Source organism: Condylura cristata, unplaced genomic scaffold, assembly GCF_000260355.1.
Source record: "Condylura cristata isolate star-nosed mole 26May11 unplaced genomic scaffold, ConCri1.0 scaffold00040, whole genome shotgun sequence".
Taxonomy (NCBI): domain Eukaryota; kingdom Metazoa; phylum Chordata; class Mammalia; order Eulipotyphla; family Talpidae; genus Condylura; species Condylura cristata.
Window position 1 is genome coordinate 1,797,619 of NW_004567141.1, and position 16,412 is coordinate 1,814,030.

General features: G+C 43.0%; 1 protein-coding gene across 1 annotated transcript; it reads right to left on the reverse strand.

Annotated features, from left to right (window-relative positions):
- Nucleotides 1-13,000: 13,000 nt before the first annotated feature.
- Nucleotides 13,001-16,091, reverse strand: TCHHL1 (trichohyalin-like 1). Its single transcript, XM_004693610.1, has 2 exons — nt 15,954-16,091; nt 13,001-15,475 (listed from the first exon to the last, which is right to left on the reverse strand). The coding sequence occupies exons 1-2, from the start codon at nt 16,089-16,091 to the stop codon at nt 13,001-13,003; spliced, it is 2,613 nt and encodes an 870-aa protein (XP_004693667.1).
- Nucleotides 16,092-16,412: the final 321 nt, after the last annotated feature.

The window sequence follows — 16,412 nt, forward strand, 5'->3', positions numbered from 1 at the left end:
AGACTGACGAAGTACACTGCTGAGAGAGCAGTGGGTGGGTCAGGAGAGGTCTGCCGCACCATGTGGTCACCTCTGGGGCAGGGATCCAAATTATGCCGAAGTGGCTTTAGCTTCTTTGTGCTGTGCTTTAACCCACTGTGCCACCAGGGAGGGCCTCTCTAGTGAATTTTTAAAAATATCTGGAGCTTTAGGCTTGATGCTTGATGCAAAGTGCTTAATATTTATTTAGACTCTTCAGAGAACAGAAACATCACTGATGAATGAGTCTCTCTGTCGTCATCCACCTCCTGCCTTGATGTTCTCCTCATCCTCTGTTCTCCCAGAAGCATATCTGAAAGAAAAGTCTCACCCTTCATTTTCCTGGGGAGTTGCATGTAGTGAGCCAGCCTCAGCACGGACTATGAAACCTCCAGTTTCTCCTTCAATGGTTTCTATAAACCAGAAAAAATGTTTGTGGAGGTTTCTGGAACAAATGTGAGATTCTTATCAGCAATTCTTATCTAATTGCTCCTCAGGTATTGTGTAACAGACACATATGGAAGAATCTTGTCTTTTCATCAAGCCATTCTCTTTGCTTTCTGTCTTTTTCATGAATGTTGTGGGAGTGAGCCCCGGTGAACAGAGCAGTGCTGGGTTGCTACTCCTCCTGGGTGCTTTCTGAATAACCTCCAAGAAATAAGGCTATCACAGGCCTCTCTTCACCACCCAGGCTTTTCTCTTGCTTGCCTCTGTCTGAAATGTGATTGGCTTCACATTCTTAGTTCTTGGGCACTGTACCTTTTCTGTGCCCTCTGCCTCCAAACCTTTGATCATGACTTTCTCTCTGGTCTGAGAGAAACCAGCTGAATTCCCTCGTAGCTGAAACTCATCTTTTCCTATTGGCCTTCCTTGGTCATTTGTTTGCATCTACACTGCCTCTGATATCATCCATCCACTCATCATTGCTCATTCTGTTCCCACCTTGTTGCCACTCCTGTTGTTCTAGAACATGCTAAGCATGTGTACCTCAGGATCTTAGTACATGCTGATCCCTCTTCTAGAATGCTTTTCTCTTAACAGTTACTATGTAGCTGCCTTCTTCACCCCCTGGAGCTCTCTGCTGAAGTGCTATCCGACCTCCTTCTCTTAAGTGGCAACACTTTCAGCCCCCTGCTTTCTTTCCTAGCCCCCCTCATTCTTTTTTATGCTTCCTACATTGAACTCACCTGGCATATTATATAATGGTTTGTTTATTTTCCATTGTCTTCCATAGATTGTAAGCTCCATGAGGGCAATAACTTGGTATGTTTTACTCAAGCTCTATTCTCAACACCTAGATAAGGCCTACGAGGGAACTGGCATGCAGCAAAGATCTGTTGAACAAATCAGTGACGCTATCAATGCCTTGTCCTTTTAGCAGTTTTCTGCACTGCTGGTTCATGTGAAGTCACCTGGAAAAGCTAAACTATGATATCTCCTTTGGGCCTTCCTTGATAAACTGCATGCTGTCTAATCATTTAATGAGCTTATGATGTTTCTTCATTTATATTATACATTAGTTAGGTGTGCGGCTCAAATTTTATTCTTCTCTTAGCCCTTGAAATGGTGCTGGGTTCCTCAGCATGACTGACCCTATCCAATCTCATGAAAGGTTTAAATGTTGTCCATGGTGGAACCACAGTGTGTGGTAAATAACTGCTGACCAGTGATGGCAGCTTCTTGTGGGGTCAAAGTGACCCTAATGACTTGCCTTTTGGAAGCTGCCCTGGGGTTTATGTGAAATTCAGGGTCCTGCTCTCAGCAGAGTGATACCTCCAGTTGATGTCTCAGCATCTTTGACTCTTTCTTCCTCCTTCCTATCTAGGCTGATAAACATGGTCCTGTCATTAAGAGTGGTTGTAAAGTGGAAAACACACATCTAAGCCTGCAGTATGTCTTTATTTACTAATTATAAGGTGATCTTTGAGAAAGAAGACTTATTTCCTCCTTTCAAAATATTTATATATTTATTGCCTTCTCAGGTGCAGTTGGAGTGCTTACAATAAACTACATAGAGAAGATAATAATGGGATTTTTAAGAACTGGGAAGTAAAACTGGGAAAATGAGGGTTTAAATACAGCAGCCACTGGGGTCTGGGTGGCTGCAGTTGCTACAATTCCACTTGGAGCCTCTTGGCAGCATTCCTTGGCCACATGGCCTTCATGACAAAAAGACAATTGGCATTCTTTTGATGAAGAAAGGAGGCCTTTCTTAGAATTGAATTCTAAGAGGATTATCTCATCTGAGACTTTACAGGGGCTGATGCCACATGATGAAAAGGATTAAATTCCCCAGTGTTTTGACATCCAAACCAGTGGTGTGTTGTGTCTATTTCTTGCAATTTTGGAAAAAAAAAGGGTATGGAAGAGGGGAGCTGTTATTTAATGGATATAAAAATGAGTGACCTTAAGACATGACTCTGGGAAGGTGATTCTGAAGCATAGGTGAATGCACTGCTTTAGTGTGTTCTTCTCAGGAGCTAGTGCAGGCAAGGGAGAGAATTGGAACCTTGGTGAACGGGGATTTGTGCTTTCTGCACAACCGTACCTATACCCCCCTTCCTGCAGTAACATCAGCTTGTCCTCCTGCCAGACTGCTTGCAGTGTGGACATTCACACTCCACACACCAGCCACACAAGTGTACCCAGACTAGTAGGGGACAGGTGTACAGTCACCTCCTCACTGGGGTTAAAGGCGGTGCATCTTGGCACAGAGCTCAGTCAAAGAGAATCTCTCATGTAACTAGTAGGATCCTTGACTTACTGCATTCTGTGTGTGATCTGTGACAAAAATGGCTGAGTGCAGCAAGCACATGTAGGTCAGCAGGGCAAGTAGAATGAGGATTAGACGTAATGACAAGGCGATCCTGATTGGCGGTGGGAGGCTGGTCTCCACCTGCTCTGGTTGGAGGCTTTGATCGTCACTGCTACCAAGTTCAGGGCCCTGCCACCTTCAGTGGACCCCTCACAATTCTGGCAGCCGCCAGGTACAGACTCTGACTCAGCTGGACGTCTCCTGGGGGACTGGGGCTGGAAGGAAAAGGCGGCCTTAGTGCATTTGTGCTCTTTGGGCTGCTCAGTCTTTTGGTGTATTTCCTGATTAGCTGTGGACCTAGAACCTGAATACGCTTCTGTGGCTCTAACAGTGAAGTAAGCTGTTGTAACTTGTCCAGTGGCCACAGTCAGAGATCTGGAAGGGACTGCGATGGGGTGCCTGGGAGACATGTGCATTAGTCCTGGTTCTGGTCCTCAGGGGCTGTGAAATAAGTGGCACCTGTTGTCTCTTACCAGGAGGAGAAGCTGACTCTGACTTCAGTAACAGAGTTCTCAAGGAAAACACAAGGCAGACAAAGGTTGCATAGAACAAGGCTTTGCTCACATAAAGAAGAGGCAGAATAAGACCTGCTTCCCAAGTGGCGGGTGGACCCCAAGGCCAGAGGGTGCCTTGTGGCATCTGGTGCAGGGCCACTGGCCTGATGCACCTCTCATGTGCCACAGTTTGAAGTACGCAGTCCTCCCCTCTTAGAGGACAGACTTAGCAAGGGACCACATGTACACATATTGAGTCTGATATTCCCACACCATGTGACATGTTCTGCAGAGGCTGTGAGCCCTTATCTCTTACCAAGGAAGTGTTTGATGTACAAGGTCCTTTCCTTTGTGGCCAAGCAGAGGTTGAAAGACTGCATGAACGAGAGGACCTATCCCCAGTGGGGCTAAGTGGCCTTGGGAAAGTCATCTCATTATGGAAGCATTCAGAGCTTCTACACTGCTGAGAGTTGAGTTCCTTTCCTGAAGTCTAAGAATCTTTTGAAAGGGGTTATGAATCTATGCCCAGGTCTAGTTGGTGAACTTTCTAAGATTTTGGACAACATTTTAAATAAATGTACAAAAGGAAGCACAGAGGTTAATTATCTTGTTCAAAGACACACTGGAAGTGAGCAGCTGATTTAGGATTGATTGTAACTTGAGCATACTCTGAACGGACTCCACATTCTCTCTCTCTCTCTCTTTTAAAAGGGTTTATTTATTTATGAATACAAACTGGAGCACAGGCCAGAGGTGCAGGGGTGGTGAAAGGATTCACTAGAGACAGAGTGGGGAGCAGAGCAGGCAGAGCTACTGAAATACACTGCTGAGGGGAGCAGCAGGTGAGACAGGAGAGGTCAGCTCCCTGGCCGGGGATCGAACTTGTACTGAAGTGTTTGCGTCTAGCTTCATAGTGCTGCACTTTAACCCCTTGTACCACCAGGGAGGGCCCTCTCCACATTCTTAACCACAGCTTCATTCTGCCTTTGTTCCTCACTTCCTAGATGATTCTTTCCCAGCACCATGAAGAAGTGGGAATATTCACTGACACAAGCTATGCAGCAACTTCTGTCGACTGACAAATTCCAGGTGGAAAGGGAACACTGAAAAATTGGAGTTTCCATTGCTGACTTATGTTATGACCTCCCTTTTTTGTATAAGATAATATCAAAAGTGTTGCAGCAACATCAGTTTGTAACTGGATTGCCTTAGCTCCAAATTGGCTACCTGGCCTGGGCAAAGTAGGAGCTGAGCTGCTCCAGGGCAGGACATTCCTTTGTCTGAAAACAAAAGGCAAGCTCCCAGAGAGATAAGACCCCAGGAGCATCAAGACTCCTGGAAAGCTTCCTTGGTCTTTTGAAACAAAAATCGAATCTTAGATAACTCCCAGAGAATAAGGACCCATGGACAATTTCCTAACATTATCGACACAAGTTTTGCTTAATTCATAACTATGTGACTTTCTCTTAACTTACTATTTTCCCAAAACAACCACTAGCTACTCTCTGCTAACCTTAAGTTAGCCATTAGCTTTTCTTCAAGTTAGCCATTAGTTTTCTTTAGACTATCCCTGACGACCCTGCTAACACAATTTATTCCTTCCCTAGGACTCCTAAATTCCTTGCTTAACAGCTCATCCTTTCCCAGACCCTTATCTTTTGAAGTCATTGTTAAACATTCGTATACATGAAAGTAATCACGAAGATGTATAGTCTAGTGTGCCATAAAGTGGCAGAAAGAGGATGCATTGTTCCCCTCTTCCTTTAGAACTTTTTATGCCGATTTCTTATTAACTTACCTAATGTATTACTGTAACTAAATCTTGCTAAAGGGTATAAATTAAGACCTGCAAAAAAGATGAGCAGGAAGACTTATACCCAGCTCCAACTCTTGTGTCTTCCTTGTGTCCACTCCCTTTATTTCCCCTTTTAGGAATCTCTGCTTGACCCAGTGTACATTGTGAACTAGTTGCCAATTGTTCAATTGACAGATGAACAAAGAGCCACTCATAGATCTAGTACTGCTCTCGGTCTAACGGGAAATAGCAGGCACGTAGGTTTTGAGCCAGGCATTTTATTCATGCCAGCCACTTTGTTGGGTGTGCTTATGTATATTATTCCATTCTTTAAAAAAAATATTCTAAAGGTATGACACCCATGTCATAGTTTTGTTGCTTGGCAATGATGAGAAAGTAGACACTTCCACATGAACACCACCCAATTGAGCAATGGAACATTCCAATGCCCATGAAGTGCCCCTCCTGCCCTCACTCTGCCCTCTTCCTCCTCTCCAGTGGTGCCATTATCCTAGTTCTATCCTATTTGAATGCCATGTACATGAAACCATTTAGTATGGATTCTTTCATGTCTGACTTTATTTTGCTCAGTATTCTGCTATGAAGTTCTGTGTTGTGCTTGGCTGAAGTTCTATTGTTCTTATTGCTGTACAACAAATTATCTTTTATATGCATAGAGTGCATATTGGCTCATTCTCAGCTGATGGACATTTGGGTTGTCTCTTTTTTTGATATTTACAAGCCACACTGCTATGGATATTTTTGAACATATCTTTTGGTGCATTTCTTTTGGTTCTCTATATTCTGGGGGGGGGTGGAATTTGCATATATTCAGCTTTAATAGCAATTTACCTACAGTTCTCTAAGATCATTGCTTTTCTTAATTTAGTCCACCTATTTGCACACATTTGCTGACGTCTGGTGGTACAAGCACTTCTCACTGTGGTTTCATATGCTTTCAACTGATACCTAGTGAAGGGAGTGCCTTTTCACTGACTTTTGAAACCCTCTTTTCTGTAGTATCTGTTCAGGTCTTTAGCTTTTTCATTAGAAGTTGAGTTTTCTGGGCTCTCTCTGGTGCAATGGGCTAAGCACAACACTATGAAACTCTCCAAAGCCACTACAGCATGAGTTTAATCCCTGGCCAAGGAGCTGACCCACATGCTGTGGCAGACCTCTCCTGACCTACCGCTGTTCCCCTCAGCAGTGTATTTCAGTCAATCTGCCTGTTGTGCTCCCCACTCTGTCTCTGGTGAATCATCTCACTCCCCACACCTCTCGCCTGTACCCCAGTTCTGTATTAAGAAATAAGTAAATAAATAAATCTTTTAAAGAAAACAAAGAAGTTGGGTTTTCTTCTACTCATGACTTACATTCTTTGTATATGCTAGATACCAGCTCAATTATTATTTTAAGTTCTTCACATTGAGCAGTGAATTATTACAATGACTTTTACACAGGCAGATGCAGAGGTTAGAGGTTAAGTTACTTGTTTAAGAACATGTGGCATTGGCCCTCCCTGGTGGCACAGCGGGTTAAAGCACAGCACTACGAAGCTAAAGCCACTTCTGCATGAGTTCGATTCCCACCTGCCCGGGAGGTGACCGCATGGTATGGCAGACCTCTCCTGACCCGCCTGCTGCTCCCCTCAGCAGTGTACTTCGTCGATCTGCCTGTTCTGCTGCCCACTCTGTCTCTGGTGAAGCCTCTCGCCATCCCTGAGCCTCTGGCCTGTACCCCAATTCTGTATGTACAAATAAATAAATCTTTAAAAAAAAAAAGAACATGTGGCATTAAGATATAAAACCTTTACTTCTCTCCAGTGTTATATAAACTGTGTAGTTGGGAAAATGACACTCAGAACAATTAGTAGGTAATACTAGTCAATTATACTTAAAGTATTAGCTTGGGTGGTGCAGGTTGTGAATGATACAGTAGTTAAAGGATCAGCAGGATCTTCCTGGTAGATTCAGTCTAGGATTTTAAGGATAGGTATAATTGAGGAAATAAAGAGGAAATGGAAATAAGTGTTGGGGAAGGTGAAACACTATGGCAGAGGTATGGAGCTAGAAGTAGTAATGACTAACTTGCTTTGAATAGTTCCTTGTGGGACTGTACAGTTGTCTTATGCAGGACCAGGCCTGTTGCATTCACTAGGGCACTTCTGGCATCCTCCATCGTGCTTACACATGGCAAGTCCTAACCAAATATGTTAAAATCGAATGGCTGTATGAATTCAATCCTAACTCTGTTCCCATCACCTTAGTAGGGTAGGATTTGAATGATCAAGGGGAGGGATGAAAGACAATTAGATGACCAAGATGATGGACTCAGCAAGATTTCTACAGAAAGAAGTGGTAAGTGGTAATTAGACGGTTAGATTACAGGGATTTTGAGCTGTCTAGACTTCATGGGGTTCCTAGGAAAGTAAGATGTCACTGAGAGGTCTCAAACAGAGAGGCAAAGAAATGAAAACAGTGCTTTTAAAAGGAATGGACTGGAAACAAGGGGAGAGCTAAGAGGCTATTGCAGTGATATTGATATTCATGTACTTATTCTACAAACATGTATTCAAATCATAGCCCACGTCTGATGCTAAGCTCCCTCCCAAGGTAAGATAGCAAGCCATATCGAGTGTGAGTGAACCTTGCCATCAAGGAGCATATAGTCTGAATGGAGAGCGAGGACAAGCACGCACACACAAATTCAAGGGAAATTATAATTCAAGGGAGAAAGGTAAAAAGTAAGTCACAAGCAAGGGCTCTGGAGCCCAGGAGAGCAAACATTTCTTTTTCTTGGGCATCAAGAGAGGTCAGAGCAATATTTCCCAGCAGTACTTCTGTTACCTCTCCTTCCTGCTTCCTTGCCCCTCTATCACACCATCTCGTTTTATTACCTAGAATCATCTTGCTTATTTAATGTTGTGTAGACTTGTTTGTTGTTTGTCACCCCTCCCTTATTAGAATACAAGCGCTGAGGTAAGAGTACTTAGTTGTTTTTTCATTGTATCTCTAATACTACACTGAGAATTTAGAATTAATAAGAAATTTTCAATAAACATTTTAGAATGAATGAAGTGTCATAGTTGGATTTTATGGGACGGGCAAGATTTGGACATTCAGTAAAGGGCAGGAAGGGAGAGACATGAATTTAGGTGGCCCTGAAGGGAGTGGAGAATGAAAGATGCATCTGAAAACAGGTTTAAAGAAAACTATGGAGGTACTATGGTGGATTAGACACAGAGCATAAAAGAAACCGGACTAGTGACGAATCTGCAGTTTGTGCCTTTGAAGCCTGATAGAATGTGGATGGGGAGAATGATAGAAGTGGGGAGATTGAGAAGACAAGTGAGTTCATTGGGACGTGGTTGGTGCTATCAGGAGCCATGTCGCATGAACACTGCTACAGGCAGGGCTGAGGTGCATTGTCAAGTGGGAACGAGGCGAGTTGAGACTCCCAGGTAAGGAAGAGCTAGTTGTGACCATAAGTCAAGGGTGGGTTCTCTGAGCGAGTAAGTCCAGAAACAGAAGAGCCTGAGGAAACGCCTACAGAAGAGGATGCACAAGAGAGGTGGGTATGACAAGCAAAATGAGCATTTGGGGAGAAGAGGTCATCAGTGTCCACTACACAGTGAGGTCCCCAAACAAGCAGGTTAGAAGTTTTTATGCATGAGAAATGGGGGGATTTGTTCCTTGAAGGAAACAATTTTTGTAGAATCCTGGCAATTTCCTCCCCTATGTTTAAGATAAAGGAGAGAAAAATTGGACAGTTTCTAGATGTGAAGAGAATATTTAAAAACTGTTGTTATTATTCATTTTTTTTTCAGGCAGGAAAATAAATAAAATTTGCTCAGTACAGGGAAATATGAAAATGTAGAATCAGAGAAGAGAAAAAAAGTTACATAATTCTATCACCATGAGATAAGTGTTATAGATACTTATATTACTGGGTTACTAGGTGTATTCTTATTCTCTCTCTCAGTGTGTGCGTGTCTATGTGCTTTGAATATAGTTGTTATACTATACACACAGAAAGGTATCATGTCTTTTTACATAGAAGTTTTCATAAGTAATTGAAAATGCTTCATAAATGCATATTTTAGAGATGATATAATATTTTATGATTTTCCTAATCTACTCTGGTTGTTTGAAAATTGTTTTTTAATATCTTATTATAAATAACTGCATATTTGTGAAGAGAATTTTTCTTTAAGTTATTTCTTGAAGTTAGAACTAAATGTTATCAATTAGTTGTTAAAATTAAATGCACCATATTTCTTTTTAGAAATATTTACTCATTGTAAAATGAGGAAAACCTGAAAGCAAGAAGTGTCATTTATAGTTGTCCTATCTAAAGATAACATTGTTAAGATTTTGGTCTCATACTCTATCCCTCAATTAATCTTTAAATGCTAACAAATACTATCATTTAATAATTACTCAAAGCTTAGTATCTTATGAGTCCTCCCTCATTTAATTACGTCACATCCTGCCTCATAATTTCTAAAGGCTTTTGAGAACTGACAATATCTAGTAACCATATTTAGTTAACTTTTCTTCTAAGGAAAGATGTTCAGGATATTTCTGGTTGTTACTCCTTTAGTATGCTCTGAGAAATAGCTTTGTAGTTGAATCTTTATACACATTTCTGGTTATTTCCTTTTTTTTTTTTTAAGATTTATTTATTTGTGCATACAGAACTGGGGTACAGGCCAGAGGCTCAGGGGCAGCGAGAGTCTTCACCAGAGACAGAGAGGGGAGCAGAACAGGCAGATCGACGAAGCACACTGCTGAGGGGAGCAGCAGGCGGGTCAGGAGAGGTCTGCCACGCCATGTGGTCACCTCCGGGTCCGGCAGGAATGGAACTCATGCAGAAGTGGTTTCAGCTTCTTAGTGCTGTGCTTTAACCCACTGCGCCCCAGGGAGGGCCACTGGTTATTTCCTTTTAATACCACCTGAGAACTAGTTTAAATATTTTATGTGTGGTATCGAACACTATTGTATTCCTGTGTTCATTGTGTCCTGTCTGTGCTCTCTTATGTTCCCATCAGCTGGTTGCAGAGTTCCTGTGCCCCCATGTATTCAATCTCACTGTGTGTCTGTCAAGAGCAAGTATACAGACACTCCATTTTGATGTTTAATAGGCATCTCAAACTTAATATGTCCAAAGTCTAATGCCTGTGTTCTCCTTACCCACCCAGCAATCTCCGTCTCCCATCTCTCCCTTCATGTCAGTAGATGTCACCTCCATTCTTCAATCGTTCAGACCAAACAAGGATACCGTTGAGCCCTTTCTCTCTCTTGTACCTTGTATTCAATCCATTCACAAATCCTGTTGGCTCTATCTTTAAAATGTGTCTTGAATACAACTTATTATCACCACTCCACTGCTACCACTAGGCTCCAGGTCACTATCTCTTGCTTGAGTTATTTCATATCCACCTGCCCCTGGCCATCCCACCCAGGCCCACTGTGTGTCCAGTGTACGCGTCACCTGAAGGTGCCTTGAAACGTGGTTAGTATGACTGAAGAGCTCAATTTCAAATTTACCTAATTTTAATTAATTTATATTAATTTATATTTTAAAACCAAAGCAGTATAAAAGTGGTATTATTGAATTAAATATAGCTCCTATATTTTGATAGTACTGCATTTTACTCCAACCATTGAGAATTTATTTATTTTTTAAAGATTGATTTACAGAACTGGAGTACAGGCCAGAGGTGCTGGGGTGGTGAGAGGATTCGCCGGAGACAGAGTGGGGAGCAGAACAGGCAGATCGACAAAGTACACTGCTAAGGGGAGCAGAGGGCAGGTCAGGAGAGGTCTCATGCCATGTGGGTCAGCTCCCTGGCAGGGGATTGGGGATTGAGCTCATGCTGCAGTGGCTTCGGAGAGTTTTGTAATGCGGTATTTTAACTGGTTGCGCCACCAGGGAGAGCCCCTGATTTATTTATTTATGCATACAAGATCTGGGTACAGGTCAGAGGTGCAGGGGATGAGAGGATTCACCAGAGTTAGAGTAGGGAGCAGAACAACTGGACTGACTGAATTACACTGCTGAGGGGAGCAGCGGGCAAGATAGGAGAGGTCTGCTGGGCCATGTGGGTCAGCTTCCTGGCTGGGGGTTGAATTTGTGCTGTGGTGGCCATAGACAGGCCACTGGTGCTGCGCCCCAACCCTTTGCACCATCAGGGAGGCCCTGTTGAAAATTTAATGTTTAAATTGGGATATGCTAAGGGTAATGTGCACTTCAGATATTGAAGACCATGTACCCCCAAGGTGGATATTATCTCATTATTTATGTAGATTACGTGAAGAATGGTAATGTTTTTAATATGTTGTGTTAAAGAAAATCTCCCATCAAATGAAAAAACTCCCACAAAACCCAAACTTACAAATAACCTCCATTGATTTAATAAGTGAGAAAATTATTTCTAAATTGCATTTTCTTGAAGTCTAGTGAGGACTTCATTTATTTATTGACCATCTGTAGAGCTTTTTTTTTTTTTTAGGAGTTTCTTATTCATGGCCTTTGACATTTTTTGGTCACACACACACACACACACACACACACACACACACACACGTATAGCCAACTTGCTTGACAAACAGGATGATTAGTTTAAGCTCTAGTATATATTTTCTTTTTGTGTGAATTGTTTTATATCTCTTGCTCATTAAAAAAATGTATTTTTAGATAGAGATGTTCATTCATGTTTGAAGGCAGAATGCAAAGAGCTGAAAATGTAGGGGGAGTATACACACACACACACACACACACACACATATCCTTGAACATCCTTGAACAGTAAGAGCTGAAGTGAAAGAATATAGTACTTTGAAAGCATAATACCATGGCAGATGGTGCATTTGGCTTTTTGTGATAACTAATTACTAATTTATTCATTTCCTGGGTCACTATTAAGTTCTGAGAACATCATCCTTTAGGATAAACTTTTGAACAAATGTGGGCATTACGATTGTTTTTGCTTCTGATCAAAAGCTCTAAGGTTAGGCGGCAAATGAAGGAGGAAAAAAAACCAACAATAGGTACTGATTGTCATGCTGTTTAATTATCAGTTTTAATAAAATGCCCCAGAGAACCCTATGGATAAATGCCTCACAGACTTAGTGGATGGTTGATTGTAAGAGTTTCTTATGGAGTCAAGCATACTTCAAATTTATATTCTCTTACTCATAATCATTCTGATTGCTTATCTAAGGAGTAGGATTTAGTAACAGTTCATTAAATGAACAGATGAATGAATATGTAACATGAATTTAGTTGTATCTGGACATGAACAAAGGGTCATAAATTTAGTTGGGTGCTAGAAAATCATAATTATTTTAAGTTATAGTGAGAAATGAATTTACTTTGCTTCCTAAAATTTTAGGATAAATTTTGCAGGAAATACCATAAAGTAGGCAATCTACGAATTAATGATATTTTATGACTGTAAGAAGTATTGAGAACTTCATGGATCCTACTCACTTCCATGACTTAAAATGCCAGTGAATCAAAGATTGCCATGGAAACAATCTTTCTATGATCAGTGACAGGGAAATTGTGATAAATGGTCTTAAGATGAAATCCATTTACCCTAGCTAGTAGCATCCTATGATGTTTTGTTTGGTGTGGATTTTATTTGTCTTGAAACTTTGAGGGTAACTCACACTGCTTTGTAATTTATTATTTGCTCTTGTGGAAATTTAGGAAGGGAATTTAAAGGACTATTAATCTGCATCTGAGTGTATGTGCGTGCGTGTGTGTGCATGTGTGTGTGTGTATTGAGGGGTGACTTGGGAGGCAAGAATCTGGGGCAATACTGACATGTATGAATTTTCCTGGAATTTCTTCCCCTGGGGTAAGGAGAAATCATTGCTTCGTGGTGCTTGTCTCCCTGTGTGGCGCTGGCTCCTCCTCTCTCTGCCCGCCATCCTTCTCATCTCCCAAGGCCTGGAGAACAGATATTTGCTGTGGGCCAACAGGGTCCTCATCAGGCAGAAGTTCCCTGGTGCACTGTTGTAAACCTTGGCTGTCATGGGTAAGGGAGGCAACTGGAGGCTCGTTGCCGAGCTCTGGACTCGATGCCCTGACTGTCTGAGCTTGTTTCTGCTGCTCCTCTTGAGTTGTGTCTGTTTGCTGCAGAATCTTCTCCTGCAGGTACGTGTACAGTGGGTTGGGATAGATTGCACTTCTCTCCACAGGACGCAGCTCCTGGGCTTTCTGACTCCTCTCTTTAAGGCCTGGCTGGGAGACTGAAGAATCATACCCTTTCTTGGCTGGGTTTGATTGGTCTTCACCTTCTCCGGCCAGCTCTAGGGGGCGTTCATCCTCTTCTGCTGATGTTGCAGTTTCCTTTGCTTCACCATATGTCTCAGGAGGGGCTGAATTATCCTCTCCCAGGCTTTGTACCTGAGCCTCCTGGGTCTCTGATGCTCCAGTTTCCTTTTCTTTTCTGCTGTCTCCCTTTGCAAGGAGCAGTGTTATGGAGAGCTGTTCAGTGGGGTCTGCAGCCTGCAGCCCTGGCAACTCTGTCTTCAGGGGCTCTCTGTTTTCATCTCCTGCTGTGGATGTCTGTGTCTCTGGGTGTTCACTGGGCTCCTCAGTTGGGTCTGGGCCTTGGGTCCGGGAGCCCTGCCCCTGGTGGTCTCCTTCAGCAGGCTGTTTCTCTCCCTCTACATGTTGTGCATTCTCTCCTCTGACCGCCGGCACCACTGCCTCCTGAGTTCTGTTTTTCTCACCTGCTACTACCTGGTTCTGGGTGTCTGGGTTATTATTCTGACTTCCTTGCACAGTCTCTCTGAGTAGGTCTGCTTGACTCTGGGAATTCCCTTCTCCAGGTGAGTCACTTGTCTCTGAGCTTCTGTTACCTTCCTTTGGAGTCAGACTATTGGAGTTTTTTGAAGACCCTTCATTCTGGGTGACTGTTGGCTTGGGGCTGTGTCCCTGGTCATCATGGTCCTCCATCAGCTTGTCCTGAGCATTTGTGTCCTTGTTTTCCCCTGTTGCCTGGTTCTCAGGGAGTGCCAACTCCTGCCCCCTTTCTCCTGCTCCTGGTGTCTCTTCTGCAGGGGCGCTTTCGCTGCTCACAGGTGCTTCTGTAGCGCTTTCCTTAGCATGTTCTTCCTTTTCTCCTTCGATTTCAGGATGATTCTCGTCACTGCCTGGTGAGCTCAACTCTTGTATCTTAGAGATTTTCTTGGCATCTCTCCCTTTTGATGATTCCCGGAGTTCCTGGCACTTCTCATCCTGTGTTTGGTCTTCTAGGGCTGGTAGTTGAGTTTTTCTCTCACTTTCTTTCTGTCCTCTTGTTTCATGACCCTCAATATCTTTCCCTTCTTTCCCTTCTGTGCTAACATGGGGCATTTCCGAAATGTTTCTGCTATCATGATGGACTAGCAGATCCTGTTTTTTTTCTTGTGCTGGGGGTTCTTGGGATTCAGATGCTTTGCCGTCATGCTCAGGTTCGGTTGGATCCTTTGTTTCAGGAGGGCTCTTGTCAGCATCCTTTTTTGCTTCGTGCATCTCAGCTGTCCCACTCTCATCATCAGGAACAGTTGATTTCTGTGTCTGGAGTGGATTCTGAGTGGCCGTTTGTTCTGGCAAGTCAGCAAGTTCTGAACTGTGTTCATCTTTCCCCTGCACTCCTTGGGCTTCAGAGTGTCCCTCAGTATCCTTTCCTGCTGTAGCTGCCTGGTCCTTACGTGGTCCCTGCACTGTTTCTTCTGCTTGAGAACTTTGTTTTCCAAACTTCTCCTTTGTCTCAGCACCACTCTGCTCCCTGGTTGGCTCATCTCCCTCCCTGGGAATTTCTTTATTCTGTCTCTCCTGCTTTGTGGAACTGCCAGTCTGTCCTGATACTGCCATTGGCTTATTTGTCTCAAGTTGGACCCTGTTGTCTCCTGTCGATAGTGCATCTTCCTGGCTCTGTCCATCTCTTTCTAAGTGTTGATTTTTAGGGTCCTTATACCCAGATGTTCCTCTCAGCTGCTTGCAAGTCTTGGTGTCTCCATGTGGATCCAGACTATTGTGTCTACCTGCTCCTCTTTCCTCAGGGCTGAGCTCAGTGGAGGATGCTGTTTTTGAAGAAAACACTGTTTGATCTTGAGTTGTTGGGGTGCTTTCTGCCGGTTGGCCAGCCCTGCTGCTTGCCTGAAGATCCACATTATTTGGCTTCCCTGATTTAGACACTTGTCTTGGTTCTGAATTTAGCAATGATTGTATGTTGAGATAACAGCGGTTCAACAGGTTGAAGATGGTAAGAACAAATTCATCAAAACTGATGGTACCATCGCTGTCAATATTCAGAAGGTTCAAGTTTCTCTCTACAGCACGAATGATGCTGGACTGCATGAAAACACAATGAGAAATCAGCCTGTTTACATAGGGTCAAGTGTCCTGAGTGTCTTCATGTCTCCTGAGATCCTAAGATCCCTCTTTTTTTTTTTTTTACCCTATTCCTTGTGAAATTCCCTCAAACATAAGACTTTTTAATTGGGCTTGCATCAGTGCTATGGCAAGATGGAACATGGACATGGCTTGCTGTGCTTTGCGGCCTAATGCATCACCTCTCCTCTCAAAAGCCTACTTTGCCAAAGCAATAGTACCATTGAGGAAATGCTCCTTTTGCTCTAGGCGACTGATTAAGCAATTGCAAAGAATAGGGAGGCTGTAAAATATTGTTCCAAAGTCAGTGAATGCTGAGAGTTGGGAGATAAATGTAAAAGGGGTGGGGTCTTTCCGTCTGCAGGGCTCCAAGCTCATCTTGTCTGGATTATGGAGAAAAGGCAAGTGGAGAAGTCCCCCAGCTCCATGAGCACCTCACCTGCAGAATGTCTCCAAACTCGCCCTGGATGAGCTGTTTCAGCTCTCTGTAAGTCAGCGTCGCCTCATTGCTGTCTTCCCTGGCGTACTTGTGGAATGTGTCAATTACACAGAGGACATCTCTCAGCAGCTGAGGCATCTTCACACACTCAGGAGACTGCAAGAGAGAACAACATGCATTTCCCAGGAAGGGTCTTCAGATAGGCGATGCCAAGATGACCTTTCTGTCCTTCCCCAGCTGCCCTTGCATCATCTGTTCTATTCGAAATCTCAAAATAATGTATCTAAATCAGGGTGGATTTAGTTTGGTACTAGATTGTATGAGATCAGATTAGATACTTCACCTCATCCTGTGAAAACAGTGATGCTTATTTTTCAAAGCAAAATTATTGCAAACAAACAAACAAACAAACAACAACAAAAAAACCAAAGCCAAAACAAACGAACAAAAAACCCCAGA